This window comes from Molothrus aeneus, chromosome 19 (genome assembly GCF_037042795.1).
Source record: "Molothrus aeneus isolate 106 chromosome 19, BPBGC_Maene_1.0, whole genome shotgun sequence".
In the NCBI taxonomy this organism is placed as follows: domain Eukaryota; kingdom Metazoa; phylum Chordata; class Aves; order Passeriformes; family Icteridae; genus Molothrus; species Molothrus aeneus.
Genome location: NC_089664.1, coordinates 6806014 through 6831699, shown reverse-complemented (window position 1 = coordinate 6831699; position 25686 = coordinate 6806014). Strand labels below are relative to the sequence as shown.

The following is a 25686-nucleotide window of genomic DNA, read 5'->3' as shown; positions in this document are numbered from 1 at the left end:
CAGCACCTCCAAAAGGTGCAGGTTCTGTAAACAGACACAACTTCAGAGCAGAAATAGAGGAAGTGCAGCCACACTCGTGGCCCATGATCCTGCATCCATTCATTCCTGAGGTGACTGCCAAACTACTTTCCCTGCGGGTTTCTGACTGGAAGAGTGACATACAAACACTACATGTTTGTGTTCAGATTCCCCTCCTCACATCTGGAGATTTGTCTAAACTTCACGCTGTGAAGAAGATAAATAGGAAGAAGCCTTTGCTTTAGTCCCTGTGCTATTGCTGTCTTTTGAATCACTGACCCTCTGAATTAATAAGGCACCTCTGTAACCCACCTCCATCCCCAGGCTCCTCGTTCATTTTCCTGATGTCATCCTTTGTGGGGAATGGAAAGGACTGTTTCATGAGCAGAAATGGAGATCAAGCCATGACACTTCAGGTCGTAGCACAGTGAAGATGCTCAGCTTTGTACAGCAACAGAGAAAAGGGGCAGTGCCAGCCTCCTTCAGCAGCACTGCTGCAGAGGGAAGCGAGGGGGTGACCCTCTCTCCACTTACAAGCAGTACTTAAAAATGAATAATGGTTTATAATAAATTCATAGAGAGTCCTGAAGGTCTCTGTGCTTGACTGACAGAGGGGCTCGTTCCCAGGCCAGGCACTCCAATGGCATTCTAATCCAAAGGAGGAATGCCTGCAGGGCAGCATATACATTTACAGCTTGACTAGGCAGCAAGAAGGGAGATGAAGCAGAGTCATAAGGAAGGATGCTTCTTAGTCACAAACTGGTGATCATCATGCTATGGGTAGGATTTTGGCTGAGGAATGGATTTTGGCTGAGGGGAGAGAATTTGAAAAGAAAATATTTGTGTAGTTTGAGAGGACAACATGTTTGCACAGGAACACTGCAGTTGCACCATTCCCATGGGATTCAGGGGGATCTGAACAGCCAGAAGAGCCAAACCATGGCCCTGCTGAGTACAGACACAGTAGAGCTGCAGAAATCCAGAGAAAACTAGCAGCTAGCACTAAGGATCAGCTTCCAGCTGCTGGACTTGCTATAGAAACACTGACAATTGGAAGGGAAACTGCAATAAAACTTTATTGTGAAAAAATTTCTTCCACAGTAAAGAATGAAATGATTCCCAGCATAATGTTAAAATCATATTATGCCTCCTGTACTTTAATTTCTCAAAGCTCTCAAGTATTTAAATGAAATTATTTTACTTCAAAAGCTTGTAATAATAGGCAATTATATTTCCTATATATGGTAAATAACCTTCCTGCCTGAGTCACTGATACTTACTTTTTCCATCATTTAAAATCCCCTTTTTCCCTCCCCTCTGCCCAGATGTACTTTGGCTACTGACACATGTACCACTGGGTGAATCTGACATTACACAAAAGAGGTCAGTCTCATGAATGGTCAGAAGAGGCAGCCTCAACAGGAGCTGCAAAAAACCCCACTGCATTTCATTTTACGTTCTTGTTTTTCAAGCATAGAGCTAGACACAAATCTCCTGTACTCATTCAGCCTTTTACCACTGCTTTTATTACCTCGGAATGGAAGGTAAGTGCCTGAAAAAACTGATTGGAAGTTTAATTTTATGGAAGAGTCTGTAAATACCTCTTTGTCCCTCACTGAAATTATATTTGGTGCCTGCCAAGAGTAATACTCTTCTGTGCTGCAAGCACAAATCTGGTAGGATGGAACAGTGAAGAAACCTCCCTTATGGGGCTTGCTAAACCCAAGCTATCACCCTGCTTTAAATTATGCAGTGTGGTAGTGTAAAGTGGCTTGAACACAGCAGATTACCCAGCACTCAGATGCAGTGGGAGATCCCACTGATAGCTCCTGCCAGGGAATGGGAAGAGGATATGATCAGAGAGCTCTGTGCTTAGGCTCTGGTCTTTGGGGAGCTGCAGGCAACAGCCATTAAGTTAAAAGAACTCCAAGGGCTTCTCTAAGCAACAGCAGGGAGATCACCAGTCCCTCAGCCAGTTAAGGATTCACACTCCCAGCTGCTGTGTGTATCTGGCTTCAGAATTAACAACCCACCTTTGCAAAAACTAATAAAAGGAGTTCTGGACCCAGGACAGCAAACTCAGCAGCCTGTCACCCAGAAACACAGAGAGATGGCACCTGTGATTAGGCACAGCTTTGCCTACGTGAGGGCCTGGAGCTAGATGTGCATTTTGTTTCCCTCTGTACCTCCTGAAGGAATAATGACTTTAATTAAAACCTACCACATTCCCCCTGGCCTCGAGTATGTGCAGTCTCCAAGCCCTCGTTGGCATCTTTGCTTTCTGCAGCTCTCCTCGATGTTCGCGTTTTGGTTGGCAGCTCTGGGGCTTGCAGGAAATTGCTCACTACACTCCTCATGCCCTTCTTTCCCAACTCCTTCTCCACCTCTGCAAGGCACAGAAGAAAAACAAGCACTGCAATCAACTGAAGATAAAAAACTATTGCTCTGTTTGGTATTAACAGCACAAAAGAAAAGAGAACAACACAAAACAGGGGGTCCTTGGGGTAGTTCAGCCATTTGGCCCTTTACAACGAGATGGTTGCCCAGAAAAAAATACCCATGTAAATAACTGCTTTCTACATCATTTACACCAGGTAGTAAACACAGGATTGAGTTTCACTGCAAAGCAGTCTATGAATAACAGCAGAGTTAAGGATGCAGTCAGCCCTGACCTCACCCCTGGAATTGCTGGTCCAACAGGGACCCAGACCTACCATCAGATATGCTGGACTCCTGAAACATGGTTTCAAAGGCCTGATGAATCTCAGCAAAGGATGGTCTATCAGAAGGACTCCACTGCCAGCCTGAAAAACAGCACACCACCACTCAAATCTTCCCTCCAGCAGCAGACACTCACTCAGTACTCTGCACCAAGAGGAGCCAGAAATCACAGTTCCCTTCCAATACACTGAGATAAAATACTGACATGAAAATGTGATTTACAGGATGCTGAGTGTCTGCAACCACTTTGGCTCAGTGACAGCTGCAGGCACCCAGCACTCCCTAAATCAGGTTTTGGTGTCAGTGTGTGACAGTAGGTGCTAAGCACTGCTGGGGGAAAGTGCAGGGCACTGAGTCACGTACCAAAAGGCCACAGTGAAGAGTCCCAGTCTGTCCTGCAGGAAGCCAAATGAAGCTCCTGCTTCATCCTTGGAGCACAAGCTTTTCTTTAAGTTGTCAGGAAAAAGGAGACAAAGGAAGCATTGAGATCCACAACAAATCTCCTCTCTGGGCCTGTGGGCTCCCAGCAGAGATGAACAGCTGGTTTCATAGCATGTTCATCCTCTAGAGAAAGCAGTTTTAACCAAACACTTCCACACAGCACTGCACCTTCCCTGACACTGGCAGGGGATTCTCATGCCTGGTGGTACATAGCCAGACCCTTGCACTTTTATTGCACCCTGCAGAGCTACAAAGCAGCATCTGCAGGGCTAACAAACACTTACATGCTCTCATGAGCTCATAAACTTTCTCAGGACAGCCTTCAGGACGCTCCATACGATAGTCCTTCTCCAACAGCTCATAGACTTGAGACAGGTCAATCCCAGGGTAAGGGGACATACCATAGGTTGCAATTTCCCACAGCAGAACACCAAAGGCTGCAGTAGAGAACAAGAGGAAAGAAAGAAAAAAAAAAAAGAGAGGGAAAAAAAATCAATAAGCTTTGTTTTCATCTTGAATTTGAGAGAATGTTTAGTGGGAGTAGTCACTAAACAGTGCTGCACACTTAGAGCAGCCCTGGGTGGCTCAGATCCCATGCTCAGCAGCAGCTTAAATGTTAAAGAAGCGGAACAAGGCTCTCCGTCAGCACAGACAAGTCTCCTGCGATATGACAGGGTAGAATTAGACTAATTTTCAATGTATCAGTTGTCTCCAACCTGAACGCCTTGAGATCCTTCAAGTCCTATTAGAGGCACAATTAAGAGACTTCACAGTGGATTAGCTGAAACTGCTTCACTGCTGCACTGCAGTCGCTCCCTCAGTGTGACAGCTCCTCTCATTTGCAACCTCTCCCTGGAGGATTCACACATTTTAATAGCTCAGTGTTTTTGGGGTGCCCTTGTTTAGCTGCAGTGTGGTCTGGAAGGGGAATTTGGGAGGCAGCAGCGAGTGGAAAGTTTGAGCAGTTGCTACCAACGGGACACTGTGAGGGTGAGACATTTTGGGCCCAGGGAAAGCTGAATAGGAGAAGGGAGAGCACAAAAAGAGTCTTGGAAAGGGCATTCAAGTGGCAGCAGTCAGTGGGGATGCAGGTCAGCAGTGGGGTCAGGCAGCTAACCCAGGAGTCAGGCACACAGAATAAACCCAACACCAGTTCAACAACCTGCATGTAATTAGTTCAGTCACCCTATTCTGTTCTTAACCTGAAGAGAAAGCGATTACAATTCTGCATAAGTAAGGAAATCACATCACATTACATGGCAACGCCACCAAGGGCAATTTACATTAGACATTTCTGTGCACAATTTTCTTTGATTGCTGTCTTGAGGCAGTGAGGTGAAAACATCTAAACCCTGGCATGCCCAGCAGCAGCCCTGGCCTCTGGGGACAGCTGATCTCTGATGAGATCCCAAAGTCCACTGCCCCAACTCTGCTTCCTGAGGTTACATTAACCCTCAATAAAGATACCCCATATTCCTTTGGGATCTTTCCTCACCCAAATATTCTGTTATTGAAAGGCACCACAGCAGTACAACAATATCCTAAGACTGTGGCAGACACTCAGCAGCCAACACCACACGGAAACCCAAGGCAGCAGAAACACCTTGGTCAGCAATCACGTACTCTTTGGGAGGCTGCTTTGGCTTTTCCTCCTCCATCTATGAAACATTTTACATCAGCCATCTACCTAAAACTTTCTTCAACATAAAACCTTTCTCTGCACATTTTCCCCCAAACTGCAGAAAACTTCATCTCTGCTTCACTACTGTCTGTTGGTTTATACATGGAAGATGCTCAGGATATCATTTTCCAAGTGCCTTTGGGACCACATTCCACAAACCTCTATCTCATGTCACTGGGCACTTTTGAGAATTTGACCAACAGCTATTGCAGAGATATAAAACCCAAAGAAATGTACTGATAAAAGTACAATGAGATTTTCTGTGGTCAGATTTGATACAATATAGCTCAATTTAGCTAAGTCTACTCTTATCACCAGCACTTCAGGGCTCTTCAATAACCATTTGTCATCAAATTTTCCCTCTGCTTCTCCTCATCTCATTCCAAAGATTATTCCTTTAAAATGCAGAAAGACAAGCTTGGAGCTATCACTAGACAGATACACACATAATTATTTTTTTAAACATAAAATGAACCAGATTCTTTAGTCCTTGAAGTAGTTAGAAAGTTTTTGGCTATATAATAATGTATCACTTCATAGTCCTGTGCCAGAACCCCATCGAGGCAGTAGCACTGCTGCACTTCAGCCCCATTTCTACATTTCTATAAACACTACAGTACCCTTTACTTTTCATATTTGCCAACAACTCAAATATATAAAATCAGGTGGGCATTCTCTGCTGAGACTGCCTAAGCAGAGATCAGCTCCTGCACTCTGACAAGCTCACAGAACAACGTGGCTCAAACCAGGGAACTTGCTGCTCCCTCCTGAAATGTTCCAAAACATCCTCACTTCCCAGCCCTGGAAAAGAAGACTATCATCTGCATTCATTTCCCATGCAAATTCTTACCCCAGACATCGGATTTGATGGAGAACTTGTTGTAGGCCAGGCTTTCTGGTGCAGTCCACTTGATGGGGAATTTCGCTCCAGCGTGGGCAGTGTAGGTGTCACCTGTCATTAACCTGCTCAGGCCAAAGTCTGCCACCTTCACCAAGTGGTTCTCCCCTACAAGGCAGTTCCTGGCAGCAAGGTCCCTAAAAAGAAGAGGCAAAAATAGGCAATGAGAATTCTTTACCATCTCACTTTTAGCGATAGCAAGGCAGCCTGCTGTTCCCGAAGAAACCTGGGCCTGTGTGATTATTTTGATCCAAATATTACACAGAAATTCTGGAGTTACATGCACACACACAAGAGGGAAAGTTATTTTCCATTCCCTTTTGGTAAGACTGTCATCCCAATTTTTATTTTTTTTCCTTCTAATTTGAAGTGAGAGCTTCAAGAAGCCCCCTCACTTTCAATAAAAGCTGCCACCCTCAGGATAAAAATATTTCAAAGAAATGTCAGTGCTCAAGTTATCAATAGCTGGGGATGAGCACTGAATAAACTGAGTTTCAATTCCTCACTTCTTGCCCACCTCTGTAGCACTTCAGGCACCCCAGCCTTTCTCCAGAACTCCTTTTCCAGTCCTTGGTTAAGGACCAGGATGAGCTCCCAGCCCTGCTCCTCCTCCTCCCAGGTGTACCACTTTTCACAACACAACTTGTTCACAATCAGCATTTGGCCTTTGCAAACCTGCTGGGGCCTCTGCTCTCACTGCTAGCATTTTCAAAGGACTGGGCAAAAAGCAGATTTAACTTTTTCTCCACATTTTTTCCACCACTGGCCCCACCCTGGCAGGTGAGAGATGTGCACGTTGCATTTGCCACTTCCCCGGCTTGGGCATGCTGTTTGCATCCTTGGAAATGCTTCAGGAGGATAAAAATGTAAAGCACAGAACTACATTTCTCCTAATATTAGGTTTTGTTAAAAACACTTTTCCAGATTATGTCACATTGAACTAAAAATTGATTGTACCAGGAAGCTCCTGTGAGATCTTTAGATATGAGGCAGACACTGCTGTTTCTGTTGCTTGTTCTTCTCAACTGGAATAAATTAAAAACCAGAAAAAAGTACATCTTACTGGATGCCCATTTAAATTTCGCAGTGTTTTTGAATGTACCTTCTTATCAATGCTGATTACTACAATGTGTATCCAAATAAAAGCTCCTCTCCATAATCAAATTCCTCCTCCTTCCTGATTCATTAAATGAGGTCAGAGCACAGCATTTGAATCCATGGATGTGAATTGTGACAACACTCTTCAAATAATTGGGTAGGTGGTTATGGGGGTGGCTGATAAGGGAAAAAAGCTACTATTTATTTTAGATAAATGGGTCATCAGAAGTAAGAGGAAATGAAATGAATGGCAGAGAAGACAAATGAGATTCACACAAAGGAGTTTTTAAAGTTTACTTCCTGCAGGCTGAAGGGACAAAATCCTTTCAACAGAGCAAATCAAAGGCTGGAAATTTTAATTGGCAACATCACTGTTCAATTTATTGACTGATAGCAGCATTTAACCAGGCCTTTCAAGCAGCAAAGGCAACTCATGGCTTAGAAGAGCACCTAGAACTTTACACACCAGCTTCATATTTGTCTGTATTAAAAAACCACGTGCTAATTCCATATTCCAGTTAATTGGGCAGGAAAGGTCACGCTACAACACTGAGAGCATCTTGTACAAAGCTCAGGCACTCCGAGCCCTGGTGCAGGATGTGTCATTACATTGCCAGGAGCCCATTTCTGCAGACAAGGAACGCAAAGCTCCAGCCATAATTGCAGCACACTTTAAAGGTCAGAGTCCCTGAGACTTTTAAGACAGTAGAAATGCTTATTAAATGAATACACAATCTGGACAATAGCATGGAACAATCCCTGCAGCGGAAAACAAAGTGAACCAAACAAGAAAGAACAGGGGCTGGGGCAGTGCTGGGAGGGTGATTCTGCTGCAGGGACCTGCACACATCCAGCATCACCAACTGCAGCTGGTTTGAAAAGCTGTTAGAAACAAGGAACTGGCTTATCTGGTCCATTAAAAGTCCATTACTTTGGCTTAAATTCGCATTTCAGACCTTGCCCAAAACACGTAAGTACTGATGTGTCTTTCACCTGCATCAACTTCAAAGGCAAGAGAAAAACCCAGAGAGAAAACCCATCCTTTGGGCAGGTTAATAGACTGTGCCAGATTTGCACTAGTGTGTTAAACATATGACACCAATCAATGCTGTGACAGACTGAAAGGGAGGAAAATACATCAAGGATTGTTCTGTGCTCAAGATTCAAGGGTGCTCACTGTCCTTCCTACCTGTGGATGAAGTTTTTCTTCTCCAGGTACTCCATGGCTGAGGAGATCTGAGTTGCCATGTACAGCAGCACCACAGCATTCACCTCCTGCCTGTTACACTCCCTCAGGTAATCCAGCAGGTTCCCATATGTCATGAACTCTGTGATGATGTAAAAAGGAGGTTCCCTTGTGCACACCCCTGGGGAACAACATAAAGTTGACAGTGAATGTTGGAGAATATCAGTGAATCTTCAGGTTTCATTCTAAAAGGCAATTTGTACCTCCAGAAGGCAGAAAAATGGGGCTGGTGGAAAGAATGGATTCTGCTTGGAAGTGGTTAATAGAGGGGCTTAATTTTCTGCTTCAGCCTCTGGCAAATTAAACATTAGGGAGACGAGATCATTAAAAATCATGTATTAGTGGTACAAATTGTGAATTTTGCCAGACAATAAGTGTCTGTATTTAAAGCCTTGCTATGGTAAGCAGCTTATCTGCTCCTTAACATCCATATCACTGCACAAGGGTTTAGTTCAAATCCCTCTGCTTGGTATTTATCACTTACCTAATAATTGCACCAAGTTCGGATGCTTGATCTCCTTCATTACTGCAGCTTCTTTCAAGAACTCTTCCACCTCCATGGTATCCTCCTGCAGAACAATGGCAAAGCTTTGGCAAAGGCAGTGTACACAAAGGAGAAACAGATTTTTATATGAGGACACAAAAAAACTGCAAACTGACAACATACGCCACAGTTCTCACACAGTAATTTTTCCCTGTAGCCACAACACAAAGCCAGGGAGTTACAAACATTAATTTTTTGTATGATTTTAAAAATACATATTTTTGTCATTTTCATACTAGCTGAGCTTGCTGGGGCAAGAAAATCCATATCCCTTTTGTGAAGAGTTTCTCACAGAACGCTCGGGAGCAGAAAAGGAAAAAATAAGCCTGTTCCTAACAGGAAAAAAAAATAACATGAAATAAAAAGTACAGAAAAGGAACAAGAACAAACATAAAAGAAAGGATACACCACAATCAAATGCTTGAGAGGCTGCTGAAAGGCAGGCCCTTGTGTTCACTGGGCAGGAACAAGAAATTCCCTCTCTCAGTCAGGGAGGCACGACCGATGGCAGCCGTGGTGTGACTGAAAACCTCAAGTTTCACAGATTCATTTGTGGCATTCAGAGCCTGACCCATGACGTATCCATTCTGGGTAGAGGTGTCCCTACCAATTTGTTGGGCACCATAAAGTCACTTGGCACAGCACAAAAGCAAGCAAGATACAATCTTGCTCAAAAGACATATTTTTCTGAAGCAGAAACGCCCCAAATGGCCGGAAGGTCATTTCAAAGTGGTGCAAAAATACAGATCTATTCCTAAAGCAATGTTTCTTTCTATATCCATATTTTTTTCAATGATGGATTAATGTTGACAGGCTACATGGACAAAGTGTTTTAGGGAAGGATTGGAAAGGATTTACTGCTGCTGGTGAGAACGATAACAGTGGGCTGCCACTGTGAGATCCAGCCAGCTCCCTGCTCTGCACTTAGCACTGAGAACATTTTTCCAACACTTCCATTCAATCATTTACTATTCATTGCCAATTAGCTTGATTGACAGCTGCGATTTGCTCAACACACTGTCAAAACTAATAGTCCAAAGGTCCTTGTGAGCAGAACCTTAAACTGTTCTCTTTGGCAAAGGAAACTGGGTTAATAATCCAGGTTGCAAAATGATCCTAAATATGCCTTTGTCTTATTCGTGCTACACAAACCTTGGAAGGTTTGTCCTTTGCATAGCTGCTCCACAGTTTGAAATTTCTTACCTCTCAGTGACCATATTAATAGGAAGGACACATACAGAGAACCACTGTAGCAATGACCTCTCTGAAAACCTGATCTTGTGGAAAGGACCAAGCTTTAACTGGCTTCCAGCTCCCACCGTACTAAACCATGGCAGAAATAAAACAGTTCTGGCTGTCCAGCATTTTCCCAGCACAGCACAGGGCCATGCCATGGCATTAAGGGACACCAGGGTTACATGTTGCCTAATTTAAAACACAGGCTTCTGTGCTAGGGAAAAAATAAAGGAAAAAAAAAAGAAGAAAAGAAAAAGCAGCAGCAGTCCTAGGGGCAGCAGAGCCAAGGTGAGCAGTAAGAAATGTGCTGAGCTGACCAGCTCACAGCAGCTCAGCCATTAAATGGCCCTCAGGAGAAGCAGTTATGGCCAGAGTCACACCTGGCTGCAGTTGGCCCAGTGCAGGTCACAGAGCCCCCTGTCCCCACAGCCACTGCCTTGTGCTCCCGTCCAATCTGGGGGTAAAACCACAAATTCAGAGTGCGTCCTGTTGTAACAGCCCCTGATAAATACTGTGTCCTGTGCAACTCACAGAGCTGCCAGGGATGGGTTTTAACAGGCAACATCTCATTACCAAAACACGGTCCTGCCCTCTCCAGTTAAACACTGAGGAACAGCGTGTGCTGCTTCCATCGCTTCTCCTCCAGTTCTGTGCCAGCCATGAGCTATCTTTAGACACTTGACAGAAAACTGAACAACAAATGGGTGTTCATAAAGCATCATTATTCAAAAAGATGCTGGGAGGACTTTTTTCCTCCTCTCTCTTTTAGTCTTCGCTCTCCTTTATCTTTCTTATAGAGATATCTGAGGTAGAGGGGGAAGGAGCAAGAAGAATCATACAAAGTTTTGAAAAACATTCTCTCAAAGGAAAATAAAATGAGTCATCTGAAGATTTGGGCAGAAGCTGCAAAAGGCTTGTTTTTCCCAGTAGAGCTGGGATATAAATGTGATTTTAAAATGTTTCCCAAAACTTTGAAGAAAGCTATAATCCCACCTGTCAGGCAGCAGACTAATGGATTTAAAGAAGGTGGATTATAAATTTGCTTTTAAGGATGGTTTTAGCGTACATAATTGCAGGTTGAAGTGTTTCTCAACTCTCTTCCTGGTTGTTCTTACACTCCCCAGTGGAACACGCTGCTCCATACTACATTATGAACCACTTTTAGTCGTGTTTCATTAAATATTTATTTATTTGAAACAGCCATGGTCTGTATTAAGGTTTCTCCTTCGCACAAACAGATTTGATGGGATAACATGCAGCTTGTCTTTGTTGATGGGTTTTAGGGAGAAGAGAATGAAAGCAACAACTACGGCTTGGAGCAAGATGGGAAGTCTGAAAGCACCAGGAATCCTCAGGCTGCAGCCAGCAGCAGGAAGATGTTACTGCAAGCTGTGCTCCAGGGTAGAGCTGAGCCCTGCTCAGTGCGAGCAGGTGTTGTGCCGAACCTGGCCACATCCCAGCCCACCTGCACCGCGGCGCTCCCCGCATCCCGAGCAGGGACAACACTAGATGTCACTCGCTCCCTGTGCAAGCTGCACTTGGACTCCCCCGCCGGGAGCAGCAGCAGGAACCTCCAGAGGACAGAAAAGGCCAAAATGAAAATACTTTCTGCAGCCATGGCAACCAAGAAGTACTGAGGCTGCCGCTGCTCGGAGATCAAGGAAGAAATATTTTCCCCAAATCAAGGAAAAGTTCTTCCCCTGACACTGAAGCATCTACATAGTTCCCGCCACTTCAAAATTTCCATTGCAAAAAACCCAAAAAGAAACAAACGAAACCCTCGGTTCTGTTTGTTTCTGCAAGACCAAATCATGTCCCCATTCAAGGAAAGAGAACATGGTGTCAAGTTTGCATAAACTCCTATTAAGCAATCAAATGCAATGCATGCAGATGGTGCCAGAAGATCTCAAGACAGTTTTATAAACATAGATGAATTAAGAAATGACCTTATGAACTCACAGAGCACTATTTGCATTTCAAGAGACAAGGAAACCAAGATGCAGAAATCAGGGAGCAGAGCCAGAAACAGAACTGATTATCCAGTTCTTCATTAAAGCCACTTATGAATTTTAATATACCTTAGCTTGCATATAATTTTTCCTCCTCTTGTGTCTTTTGATAAGAAGCAGCTGTGAACAGTTGCTTAAGACTTTCAGGTACACAGGGAGCTTGTCTTTTGGGAAAGACACCACATAAGACAGAAAATCAAAACATGTAAAGCCTCCCTGAAGCACAGCCTTTGAATTTTATGTTGACTGACTCACAATCCACCGTTTTCTTTAATAGACCAGCTTGTGCTGGTGTGTTCATCCGTGAACAGCTCACCTCTACCACACCCTGAGCACGAGACACCGCGGCACTATTTACTTTTCTAAGGTTTCATCCATTCTCCAGTAAAAATTGTGCTGTTAACATCCTCCTTTGTTTAGATACGACTGTTATAGGTATCACATAATCCAAAAGAGGATCAAGCTCTTTTAAAAATATTCCAATTCCAGCCTAGAGCACTCAAAGGGAGGGCCACCATTAACGTAACCTAACTAGAAGTGAGGGCAGCCGCCAGCCTGAACGGGGACTGCTCCGAGATTGAGTCCTACCTTGAGAGTTTTCACAGCCACTGTCAGGTTGTACTTCTTCCAGACTCCTTCATAGACCTCTCCATACTGGCCTCCCCCCAGTTTGTGCTTCATGGTGATGTCGGTGCGCTCGATCTCCCACTTGTCGTAGTTGGGCGACACGCCGTAGATGGTGGGCTTGTTGCGCTTGGGCGCCGGGTAGTGCAGCGTGGTGATGAGCCCATCTGCCACGGTGGAGTGGTGATGGACCAGCTCTGCCAGGGTGTTGAAGCGGCTCTCTGAAGACACATAGAGCTGGGAACCAAAGGGGAAGGGAAAAGCTCGTTCAGGTAATGCTCCTCGGAGAGCTCGTGCATAGGAGCTGCGTTACAAAGTTGTGAAAGCAAAATGTGGTGTTGCTTCTGCTTGAGCCATGGAACTGTGAGCTCCAGAAGCTCTGTAACCAGCTCCAGAGCCCAGAACAACCAATGCTTACATGGGAAAGGCATGGATTCAGGAGAAAATACATGCACTTTGCCAAAACAACAGGGCAGAAATAGCTGCAAATAGCACTAGACTGGCATGCTGTTGCTTGAGATGTCTTTTTTCAAAAGGCTGGACACTGGGACATATCCTGGAGAGTATGGGGGGGTTGTCACCTTCAGTGTCTTGTCTTCACTATTACTGCCTGGGTTATGAAAGCTGCACCTGCCTAAATTCTCCCTCAAGTGTCATTGGCAAACCAGAGCTTTCCCTGCTTTAGGCCTGAATTTCTGCAGAGCTTTAGCATGAAGTCAGGAGCTGGTCTGTTCCATCCCTGTGATGGGCACTAATCAATAGCACAGAAGGAAAATCATTACCACTGAATGAAAACCTGCTGCGAGGCATGATAACCTGTATTTGTTACCTTCTTAACATTTATACACAAGATCCATTTTAAGCCTAAAATCCTGCTAAAGATAATGGACAACTGATTCCCTCCCACCAGAGATGTGTGTTTCCAGTTTTCATCCTCAAGCCCAGTCTTCTTCCAGACAAGGTGAAAAAAAGCTAGAAATTGAATTATTTGAAAAGTGCTGGTAACACCTGAAGGAGATGGGGAGAAGTCTTTGTATCAATATGCATTTTCCATCACAGTCTAGCCTACAACACGGAAGATGGAAGAGCTCCATTTCTCAAAAAGGACCAAGGTTTGGCAAAGGGTAAGGTTGCAGGAAGAGCAGCACCCAAATTCCTGTCTACTCCACACACTAGTCCTACTGCTCACATCACATGCCAACAGCTATGATCAAACTTTCCAAACGTTTCTGACATGCTGGATGTACACTCAACAATTTCTGCATGTGCACTGGCCATCTGTTTGGGATTTCAGGAGGCTGGGAAGTTGATAGGGCTGCCAGGCATCCAAAAATCCTAGACTTAGGGTAAAATTCTGCTTCTTCCACCTAGACAGAATATTTGGATGGAAAAATAAAATGCATCTGTGAAGCTCCAGCAATAAGAGAGTATCACCAACAAAAAAGAGAACTGTGTTTACAAGGGAAAAAAGTGTTTGCAAGAAAGGACTAAACCACCCTCAAACTTGATTAGTCTTTTTGATGAAGACTGGAAAATAATGGTACCCTCCAGGGGAGCATGTTCACAGCTCTCCACCAGAATTAAATCAGATATTCTTTTGATATCTCATTTCAACACTGGCTAAAAAAATCTCCCTCAAATGAAAAAAAAACCCTACAAAAACCTACAACGCTTTTCATGATCAAACAGGTACAATCACCTTAAAACCAGATGTTTTTAGAACAGAAAAGTGGCAACATAAGAGGCTGTTACACCTGCTTGGTGTGAGTGACCAAGCATTAGCCACTACAACCACAATTTAGAACAAGCTATGCCCCTTTGGGAACAACTTGAAGTACTTGCAGTGGTATAAGCAGTTCCCCTGTTACACTGAGCATTAAAATCTAAAAATATGGATGCAGAAAAAGCTGAACTCCAGGATTACTTGGAAGTATTAGAGGCGCATGGAGAAGGAAGCTCCCCCATGGTTTTATGACAAGTTATATCTCATGAAAATTAGAGATATCTGCATTTAGTGTGACAGATTGTATGATCCTGTTACAGAAGGAGAAATAAACTAAATAAATGGCCAAAGATTTTAGAGAAAAGCTGCAGCAGGATGAGGACAGAACAGGACTGCCCTGTCCAGGCCACAAAAACAACACTTCATGCCTTAACACTCATGAAGTTTTCCATTTACATTAAGATAAACTTCCACCATTACACATGTTTATTCTGTAGGCAGGTTTTTTCCTCTCACTGATGACACTCAACAAAAAACCATGTGGTGCTGCTGACTTGTACTCTCACAGAGTGTGACAGACCCAGCATCTGAGCTTTGCAGGGACTCAAGTTTGCTTGCTGGCTATGTTGTGGACACGTTATTTGGTCAATTTTTGTGTATCAAACAAACCATAAACACCAGTCCTCTTTTAAGGGGCTCTGCTTGCACAAATGGGCTGCTCATCTGCACTCCTGCCACCAGACCACATCTCTTTTTCCTGGCTGGGGTATTTTGTACAGCTGGTTAAACTGGCCCATGCTAACCTCAGCACATCCTGAATCCAGTGGCAGTCCCGCTCCCCACTCAGCAGGCAAAATTGAACATCCACACCAAAAAATCCATGGAGGTTCAAGTCTGCATCCAATTCAGCCACTGGAAGATCCAAGAGACTCAAGCAGGACCCCAGTCCTGTCTCCTTCCTGCTGAGGACAGCAGGATTTGAAGAACTGGCTGGACAAGGCTATTTATTCAGTTGGGTTACTCAATAGAAGGTTCTCCCTCAAGTACTATCAAACCCAGGAAAACCAAGGCCTCTGTACCACGGAAGTGGTTTACCAGATGACAGGCTGCACTGTGCCAGCCAAATCAAGAAAGGTCACTTTTAATACCTTCCTTAAAAAAATCCCAACCAACAAAACAAAACATTAGAGGGTGGTCCAAAATAAGATGATCCATTAAAGTGGGAAATAAAGAAAAAATTCCCAGAGGTTTTTTTTGAAGCGGGCCAATGCATTCAACATCATCTGTACTAAAATTAAGATGTACAAACCTCTGATCTCTCTAGTCTCTTCAATTTTCTCCCAGAAAGAAGTCTGGGTAAGGCTTTGCAATGCAGGACACACCACTGAGCTGAGCAGCAGCTGCTCCACATGTTCCTCTAATACCTCTTTCTCCCGAAGCGTGTTCTGTCAGGCACAGGATATGATCCCACCAAAGCCATTCATCCTTACTGCAGCACTGGGAGATATTAAATTCCCTGGACAGGCTGACTAATGATACAGCAGGCTGGGAGGGCCCCAGGTGCTCAGGGCAGTGAAGGTAAGAGCTTTCCTCCAGCATGGCCATGATCTGCTGCAAAGCTGGTAATAAATAGAGTGTGACACGAGCAGCTCAGAGCAGGACCTACTCCAGCAGCCTCCATTCTGCAGAGGGATAAACAGGGATATTGGCTGTTTCTCCTCCCAGCTCCTCAGCTTTGACAGCCAGGGACAGGGTGCTGGAAGAGCACAGTGTCCCCAGCCCAGCAGCACATCTGCCGCTGAGATGTCGCAATTCACTGCCCGGCTCGTTAACGCAAATTGAAACCAATGAGCTTTAACAGGCCAGGCTGCAAACTGCAGCTCATGATGCATGGACGTGGCAAACTGCCCCTTCTGCAGGGATGCTGGCACTTGGCACAGCAGCAGGAGCACTGTGGCTACCTCTGTGCTTGATCCTGCAACGCCCAAAAGCCACAGGTCTCGGTCACTGCTGCTGTTCAATTCTGTATTTCCAATTACCATGAGCTGCAGATCTGCTTTAATGAGTTGTTCCAACCTGCACTTTGCTTTTTCTCAAAAACACCGATGCAAGCAACTTTGTGGAAAACGAACAGTTAACCTGGCTAACACAGACCTGAATGGATTACTGGAGCTCTGCAAAACTGTTTTTCTGGGATAAAAACAGCTCTGCTGGGATGAAAGCCTTCATATGCCAAACTCTATTACAGCTCAAATGGAGAACATGTGCTATCTCCTCACGGACACACACTTATTTACACCAACCCAAGGAGCCTTCGGTTCAAAACGTTCACATGTGAGCACTGCTCATCTGCCAGCATTTATGGGAATAGAAGGAATATCCACTACAGAGACAGGAGGAGGAATAATATTCCAGATTGCCATGTAGTCCTTCAAGTATGCTGCATGTCAGCACTTCACAGAGCTGATGCTGACCACAGAGAGTGTCTACATGGGAGGGAGAAGGAAGAATCAAAATGCCATAAGTTGGAAATTTGTTGCCTTAAATAACATGGTCAGAATTGTCTCAATTACAACCCATTTGTTAAAGCAGACAAAAAGTAAAATCTGGTTATCTTATCTGAGGTTTTAGGGTGCTGAATCTGATAAACAGGAAACACAGGGTACTGGTTCCCTGTATTTTCATAACAAAGATTTTGCTGTCAGCTTTGCTCTAAGAAGAGTAAAGGTCTCATAGGACAAAGGAAAATTTGGCACAGTGGACTGCTACTATACTTGATTACTTTTTTTTCTTTTGAAGAAATTTAATGGCAGAGAATCTGTCATCTATTAGATGCTGGCAAGAAGAGCCTCAGCAGCCATGCTCTAGACCCACACTTCAACTTCTGCACAGGATCTAAAGAGACACTGCTTAAAATAGATTTGTTAAAAAACAACATTTTCCAAATTCCAATGCCAGTGGAAATGTTTCCATGAAATCAAAACAAAAACCTGTGGAAAACTACACTTTTATGCTAACATTTCTCTGCAGCATCCACAAAGCACAGCATTGCACCACTGCTACAGCACACAACAATCTAGGGAAAAAATGAAGGAACTGGGGACAAAGCCCATATAAAAGTGAAAGTGCCTACCCGTCTCCAATGATCACGCTGAAATACTGTAGAGAAATCAAAACAGTAGTTAAAAATACTGCAGAATACCTCAGAAAGCATTCTGTCCCTAATATTTACAGGATTATTAGCAACAGGCGCTGACTTTTCTGATTTGACAGTCAGAGATTATCTTTTGAACATAAGGGACAAGATTTCTCAGGATCTCTTATTAACGATTTATTAGATTCTGCTCTGATCTACCTCTAATATTTTCTCCCTTAAAGAAAGGGATAAAATGTTTCTGCATTACATAGTTTTCTACAGGAACAGCACTGTTTTGTCCCAGCCACGTCAGAATCTCACAGTTTACCCTAACTACACACCATGAGCCCTGCTTCCAGAGCTCAGAACCGCTCAGTTCCATTGCTACTGCTCCACACCAAGTATCCCAGCGACGTTTGCAGAGCCTGGAGCCTACCTTGCCATCGGAGGCAGTGTTGATCCTGTAGTGGTAGACCCTGCCCTCGTAGCGCAGGGAGATGGATCTCTGCCCGGGGCTGCTCTCACTCTCCCGCACCAGGAAGCTGCCGTTGATGCCGCTGCTCAGCAGGTACTCGGCGGCGTTCCGTGACACCGGCCCGTGGTACCACGAGTGCTTCTCCAAGCTGTTCACCGGGGTGATGTAATTGCTGGGGACCCAGCCCTGCCCGTTCTTGGTCTGAGCCTCACACCACTCCCCATTGTGATTGTAGCCCAGCACACGGAGCTTTTCACCTTGGGGAAGAGAAAATGGATTTATGGAGCAGGCTCCAAGCTCGCTAGGGCCCCATGGAGGGCTGAGGCTTAAAGACAGGAATTGCTAAGTCGTGATGAAATAGCAAAAGAAGCTCTCGTCTTCCGCCTCTCGGACCCCAGCTTATCTCTCTGTAACCCCATAGGTCACTTTCCCTTAACCCCTACTATTGGACAAGTTTGGATCCCCTTATACCCTATAAAAAGGGGCTGGTTTAGCCCATTCTGGTTAGAAGAGCCATCGCTGGAACCCTTCACAGGCCCCTCAATAAAACCATCGCTGTGGAACCCCAGGACGTTTTCTTCTCCTCTCCCGCATCTGTTTCCCTACTAGCCTGAGTGCCTTAACAAGCAAAGAGCTGGAATCCTAAGAGAGCTGAATCACTAAAGAGCTGATATCCACTAAGCTTGCTAAGGTAGCCAGGGGTTGAGAGTGGCCTGGGTACTCAGACACTCCGTCCCCATGAAGGACTGAGCTCTCCAGCCTGTGCTGCCTGCTCAGGGGCAAATTAGCCCAGCAGAGAGTTGGGATCAGCTTTAGACATGACGAGCCCGGGAGTTGAGGACAAAGATAAATTCTTTCTGCCTAGCAGATCATTAAATAATCTTCTATAAGAATAGGTATCTGACTCAGCAGGGAGCATGTGTTTCTCTTCAAGCTTGAGTGGATCTCTCCAAGCCAAATAAAGTCACATGCTTCAGATTTTTAGGCTCTCCTGCAGTTCTGCACCAGCTCCAATAGAGCTCGAGTTTAAAAAATGAATCCAGCAAATTTTATTTGAACTGAGTTGGCTTGTTGGAGCTAGGAAAGAACTGGAGTGGATAAACAATTAAAAATAATTTCAATTAGGAAGGTAAGTAGATGTGACTTGGAGTACATACAGTGTTTTCTTTCTCAATCCTTCTGGTCCTTATATCTGTACAGTCATTTTTCATACAGGGACTGTGTTTTGGAGAACTGTGAAAATAAGAGGCTAGCCTCCAAAATCAGCTTAGTTTAATTTCTCAGTTCAAATTCTTGATCCTAATGGAGAATTTAGTTTTGACAGTTTCTTGCCCAATGCAATAAAAAAGACAGTTATAACCTTTAAAAAGGTCATGACTCTGTGAAATATTTGTATTTGTTTAAGATGATTTCCCACAGTAAAAAAAAAATTCCACAGGGTTTGGTGTAAAACTTAATTATTTCACAGAGACCTTCCTTCCTACACCTTCTCCCACACTCCCAGTGGAATTCTGGCCAGTGACCTTACCTTTAGTTATGCTGAGAGTGTTGTCCCCACTCGCCACAAAATCATACAGTGCAACAAAGAGATGGGGGTCATTTTCACTGGGGCAGGAGAGGAGGTTTTCCTTGGAGTTCCAGCGAGCTGCTTCGCTCAGACCCTGCGGCTCAAAGTCTGACACTACTGGTCTCTGAAGGGCTTCTGCAGGACAAAGAGGGAGAGAAAGGAAAAAGCAGGTTCATTTTGGCTGATAAATCCATCTGGCCAACCCACACACTCCGACTTTCTAAGTTGCATTGTTTCATGACACGTGTGCTCCTTGTGCGTCAGAGGACAGATATGGACAGTGCCTTAATGCAGACCTCCTGCCACATAGGCAGGACACTCTTGCTCCAGAGCTGTCCCCAACCCTCCCAGAGAGCCCAGCTCCTGCCTCTCAGGAAATGCAGGAAAGGGAAAGCCCTTCTCCATCTCTCCAGTAAATGCAGCTCACGTAGGCTGTTTGCTGCCTGTAAATCCTTTGGCTCACACCTAACTGCTGGAATGGTTAGATTTGAAAACAAACCCAAGACCTTTAAAAGGTAAATCCCTTAATTATCCTATAAATGAAATGGCTAGAACGTGCAGCAAATGGAGCCAAGCAAGGTGAGATTTATAAGACATGGTATTTAAGAAGGAGTTAGGTCTTTCTGGTCTTCACAGTTTTTTTAATCATTTCTCTTCTTATTTGAGAACAAGGCAGTATTTTTTGTTGCCCTCTCTCCTGCCCATCACTCTCAATCGACAGCAGTGTTGAGCATACTTCTACATTTTTAGGAACCCTGAGACAACTCCAAAGACAGAGATTCCTGAAAACTGAGCTTTACAGGTGAATAAAAACCAACCTCCAAAGTTTTTCATAGCCTGCAGCATATTAGGCATGTAATATTCAGTAAGTATCAGGCAAGTCCCAATACATCAGGGAATTTTACTGCAGTTGCTCCTGCAAGTCCTTCACTTTGGGGCATGACTGTAGAGTTTGGAGCAGAAATGTTCCAGATAATTGTGCCCCCTCACTCTTTAACACGCTACCCCCAGATGTGCTGGCAGCACCATGCCTGACTGTAGTGACACAGAGCCAGGACAATAAGTTGTGAAACTCCTGTGTTTTGAGGGGTCATTCTCCATCTGGATGAGTCTGTTGAGCGAGGTCACAGAGCTGCACACAAACCATTGCGTCAGTGCAGCCCTGGGGACAGGAAACGCGGCACTGTCACTGCAGCCCCGTGCCCCATGAACTGCCCTTCGTTACAGCAGGAGCCCCTCTTCTGCACACACAGGGCTCGGGACACAGAAATTCCATGCCAAGTGTTTCTTAGACTGTCAGGTCACCTGGGAGCACAGAACTCTGTTTATACCTGCAATACTCAGTAGCATTGTGCTACTACACAGATGCAATCCTGTCAAAACATGGTTTTAACACTACTGCTTGTTTGGCCTGGAAATTGAGTATAAGCTGTGCCAGCAAACCAGTGAAGAACTGATGCAAATGACATCAGAAAAGGCATGGAAGTTTAGTGTGGACTGGGACATGTCCAAAATATGTTCCCAATGGGGAAATGCTAAAAAAAAATATCCCACCAACCCCCCAAAATTCAACCCTACAAATCATAACAATACACATTATTTTCTAATATCATTTTTGATAGTGGAAGTGCAAATAGTAGTGCTGGCCACAATTTACCCAAAGACAATCTGGCATCCTTGATGTGTTGGTCAGGTGATCACTAGTAAAGGCTCTCTGGATGGTTATTTATGTACATAAGTACTACTGTATTCCTTGGAAAAAGTATATGATGTATGTGAGCAAAATAGCAAATACAGACACTGCTGTGCCTATTTTCCTAGCCAAATAGTAACTGCAGGGAGATATATTTCCATAGTGAATCAGAGCAGTTAAATAATTCCACTTTCTAAATGATTCCACAGTCAGAAAAAGTGATAGCGTGTTGGGGGGTTATTTTAAAGCACCCTGACATCCTGGCTTCCTCTTCCTGTGTCCTGCAGGAGAATATGTTTTAATAGCCTGGGTTTCCCTCAAGAGTGAAAATGAGACAAGAAACAGAAAATCCACTTTCAGAAATTAAGCTATAATCATTTTACCATGAAAATGCTTTGAAGCCCACTAAGCTCCCTTATCAAACACAGGGCACTAGAGTGATGGGAGATACTCCAAGGAATCAAACCATCAGTGAACACCTGGAACAGACAGACAGCAGAGCTGCAAGAGACAGACACACAACCTCAGCAAGCAGCAATGCTGTGATGCTCTCCCCCAAATAAGGGACAAACCAGCACTCACTGCTCCGTGGGATGGACCATAAACTCCGTTAGGAAGGAAAATGCCTCCCACACGGGGCACTAATTCGACAGGAAGGCAGGAAATCCAAGGCAGGCTCCCCTCCAACTCCAGCACATCACAGCCCAGTGAGGATGGCTCAGGCACAAACAGGGACGGGGATGTGGGAGCAAAGCCAAGCGCTCCACAAGAATCCCTCCCTCATGCCCAGGCCGCGGTGAGGCTGGGACTGACTCACTACACAGGGATGCCAAGGTATGTGCTTCAATTCAGCTGTGAGACTACACCATGCCAGTGCCAGCAACACCCACGAGCGCGGTACGGAGTCAGGGAAGGCTGGCTGTGCTCAACAACATTCCTACAGACACTGACTCAGGAATAACACCTGCAACAGCAAGGACCTGCAGGAGCAAGGGCTGTTAAACACACCCACACGAGAATTTGCTAAGCTGGAAAACCACAGCGGTCTCCCAGTGAAATCAGGGGATGCTCACACCCTCTGTCTCTCCCAGTCTGACCCTCCTGTGCAGCCACGGGCACCCCAACAGAGGTGTGGGCTGTGTGTGGACGTGCGGAGCAGGAGAGCAAGATAGGGACATGCCAGACAACTCCTGGGCTGAGTGGGGCTGGTTTTTCCAGAAGGTAGGAACCCCAGGTTAAGAACTGGGGTGGGGAAGGTGGTGAATGAAGCCTGAAGAGTGTCCAGAGAGGGAGGACGAGGCCCTGAGTCAACACAGAGAAGAGCGTAAAGGAAAGAGCAGAATTGTGGTGACCCGAGTGTAGCAGAAGCTTGATAGACCGTGACAAAACACACTTTTAAAGGTCTGGGCCCCAAGAGGAGACTGTCAGCAGACTGAGGACACAAAACCATGAAGCGAGAGAAGCAGACAGGACACGTCCATCTGGGAGCCACGTACAGCCGGCTGTCAGCAGCGTTTATCCCTCTGAGCAATTCTCCAGCAAATCTGCCCAGACATTCCAGTCCTTCAGAGCAGGAATTAGACATTGCTGCTCCTACATATTGAGAGTCTTTTTCAACACACAGCTCCTTCACCTCCTACTGCTGGTTTTAACTACAATTTTACAGCACTGCTGAGATCTTCAGTGGGCCAGGTTCCTCCTAATAAATCAGCCTGGCTGCTGTACCTACAGGAGGCCATCCTGGCACGGTGATGGGGCAGGAAGCGAGCGTAATTCAATCTGTTATCGTTGGGCTGTCCTTCCTTCCACACATCCACTTTGTCTTGTGCTGCATCCCAGCAAGGCTGCAATTTATTACTCTGCTCTGGATAACACCTGGGTTCCTGATAGGAGTCCTAAAGCAGCACTGTAATTCAGTTCTCCACTAACATCAACTAAATGATGACTCTTAATTAAAGCGGTGCAGACTTTGAAATAAGACAGCAGCAGCTTGCATTTTGAGGCATTAGCCATAAGAATGTCATCATTTCCTCCCTAATTTTTTTTCCCAGAAGGTATTTATGCTTGCACACTAAAAGGTTTCGTAAGTGTAACTATCTCCTACTCATTACTGTTCATACAAAGCCATGAATCATTGTTAGGGGCTGTATGAGAACTTCTCATACATGAACAATTCTGGTCTAGATGAACGCAAGCAAATTTCCTTCACAATGCAAGAGAAGGGCTGGAAAACAGGCAGGAGCACAGAATTACACTTGGCTCCTGCAGAGCTGACTGCGAGGCAGTCCCGAGGGAAGGAGGAGACCTCCTGTCTCCCTAAAAAACAAACATCCTGTGGGCTTACAAACTGTGCTGGCATTTCTTCCACAAGGTTTGTAGAGCAAGGGAGTGCAGAACACATCTACTAATCTCTTTGGAAACACAGCACATGCCACCTAAGCCTTCTCTTTTCCCTACATTCCCTCTACTCCCCTTTTCCCCTGGAATAAATTATGATAAACAGCAATGCAGATTTAATACTTCCAAATGTTTCCCACCATGAGCACATATGATGGAGCAGCTGCCTCTCTGTCTCAGTATTGTTCCTTAGTGGCCCTCACAGATTCCCTATGCCTGATGGAATATGGATTTAAATATAAAATTAAAGAACCTGTAAAGCAGATCTTTCCAAAAAGAAGGAGGGATTCATGTTTTATTTCAGACTCATCCCTCCAGTGAGATCAGGCTCAGCCTCTGCTGTTACCCTCTGCACAGCCCAGGCCACAGACCCTTCTGCAACAATGGCAATTGCTGGTTTTCCTGCTCTTGGCTGATATTTGGAAAGTTCACCTTCTTAGAGCCAGCATGAGGATAAATACCACTTTTTAAACATTGTGTATTTATACACAGAGATGAAGCAGTGCAGAAACTGATCCAGCCCCACTCCCCTGAGCTGAGCCACTCCTCCAAGAGATGATTCCATCATTTCAGGGCTTTTAATGTCATTTTTTGTTTTGTTGGTTTGTTTGTGGGTTGCTCTGTTGGGTTTTTCATCAAGTTCATTCTTACACAGACTTGTAGGCTCTACCTGAACTCATTCACTGAGTTTATTCCATTTATAACCCCTCAGTGACATGGCAAACATCATCTTTCTCCAGCCAGGTAATCACAGCTGTAAATGGATGGAGTAGAACAGTGGGTATGGCAGAAATCTGAACTTTACTCCCAAATCTGCCACTGAGTTCTGCCTGACCTTAGACAATAATGTCTGGGAGAGGAAGAATAAAGAGTAACTAGATTCAAGTGAACTTCAATGACACTTCAGTACTTCTGACTACTTCACTTTTATAGCTTTTGGTTTTGTTTCCTTCCTGGAGGAGCAGAAGTAGGAAAGTCTGTCTGATTCTGAGCCCTGGGGCAGGGAAAGCACCAAGCAAGAATCATCAAGATTTACTGTTATATTCCCTTGTTTTACTAAGCAGCCCCACAGACTGCTCAGGGAAGGGCTGACGTGTCCGTGGATGATCAGTGTCAGGTCTCAAACCAGTTACAACTTTTCCTGTGAAATGATAATCCTTTCCCTCACCACATCCCACGGAAAACTGTAGCAAGCACCATCAACCAGATTTTTGAACAAATAAGAACCACTGGAACAAGCACACAACAAAGAAGCCACTGCAAAGCCAGAAATGTGGATAACAGCAAGAACTCTAGTGAGTGGTGGTAGATGAGAGGCCATGAGGTGAGGAGCAGAAAATAGCCAAGGAAGAGATGAAATACAGAAAGGAGGCAGCAATTCCAGGTTAATGCATTCGCTCTCCCAAGCAGGGGCAGATGATTCTGCTCTCCCAGTGACATTGGGGCAGATGAGTCACTGTGCTGCCAATTTAGGCCTGGCTTAATGTGTGCCCAAATGCATTACAGAAATCCCTCTCCAGGAACAGGGCAATGGGTACAGGCTGCTGCTCCTCCCCAGGCTTGCCTACTCTAGCTGTAACAAGACATGCTAAAAGAAATAAATTAGGAAGAGGGGAAAAAAACCAACCAAACAAACAAAAAAACGCAAAAAAAAAACCAACCAAAAAGAAGAGTCAGTCTGACAACTGGCAGGACAGGAGTCTCTTCAGTTAAAAAACAAAAGGACTTTACTAGTGTCCCCCAAATGTTTTTTTTCTAAACTTCACAGAGAACACTGACAGGTTTTAAACAAGGCTTTTGCCTTTCAGTCGCAGAGCCAAGCCCAAAAAGGCAGCAAGACTATTCCAGCCCCTATTTGGGACATGGACACATTCTGTTTTCCTGATCAGATTGGCAGCAGTACTCGCTGTGCCTCTTCCCTTCTACTCTTTACCCTTTCTTGGTGTGAAGTGGGTGAGGAATTATTCACTTTGGCAAAGGCAGACAGGAGAAAGCAGATGAGAGAAATTCAAATCTGTCACATTTTAAAATAATATTTACTAGTGGGAATAGAAATGAAGGCAAAGAAATGCCCAGCTCAAACATCAATATGAAAACTCAGTCATTGTTAGAACCAGTTTGAACTTATTTTTGATCAAGTTAAGAGAAGATTTCAGCTTTTCCAGGGAGCAGGACAGTC

At 44.7% G+C, this 25686-nt stretch overlaps 1 protein-coding gene across 2 annotated transcripts in view; it reads right to left on the bottom strand.

Annotated features, from left to right (window-relative positions):
- The window catches only part of ABL1 (ABL proto-oncogene 1, non-receptor tyrosine kinase), a 76879-nt gene that overhangs the window by 3517 nt on the left and 47676 nt on the right, over positions 1-25686 (bottom strand). For both annotated transcript variants that reach the window (XM_066562898.1, XM_066562899.1), the window contains exons 2-10: positions 19379-19552; positions 17812-18107; positions 12481-12753; positions 8588-8672; positions 8047-8224; positions 5712-5896; positions 3465-3617; positions 2733-2822; positions 2240-2404 (exon numbers count right to left, since the gene is read on the bottom strand). In XM_066562898.1, the coding sequence (XP_066418995.1) occupies positions 2240-2404; positions 2733-2822; positions 3465-3617; positions 5712-5896; positions 8047-8224; positions 8588-8672; positions 12481-12753; positions 17812-18107; positions 19379-19552 (1599 nt within the window). The remainder of the gene's footprint in view (positions 1-2239; positions 2405-2732; positions 2823-3464; positions 3618-5711; positions 5897-8046; positions 8225-8587; positions 8673-12480; positions 12754-17811; positions 18108-19378; positions 19553-25686) is intronic.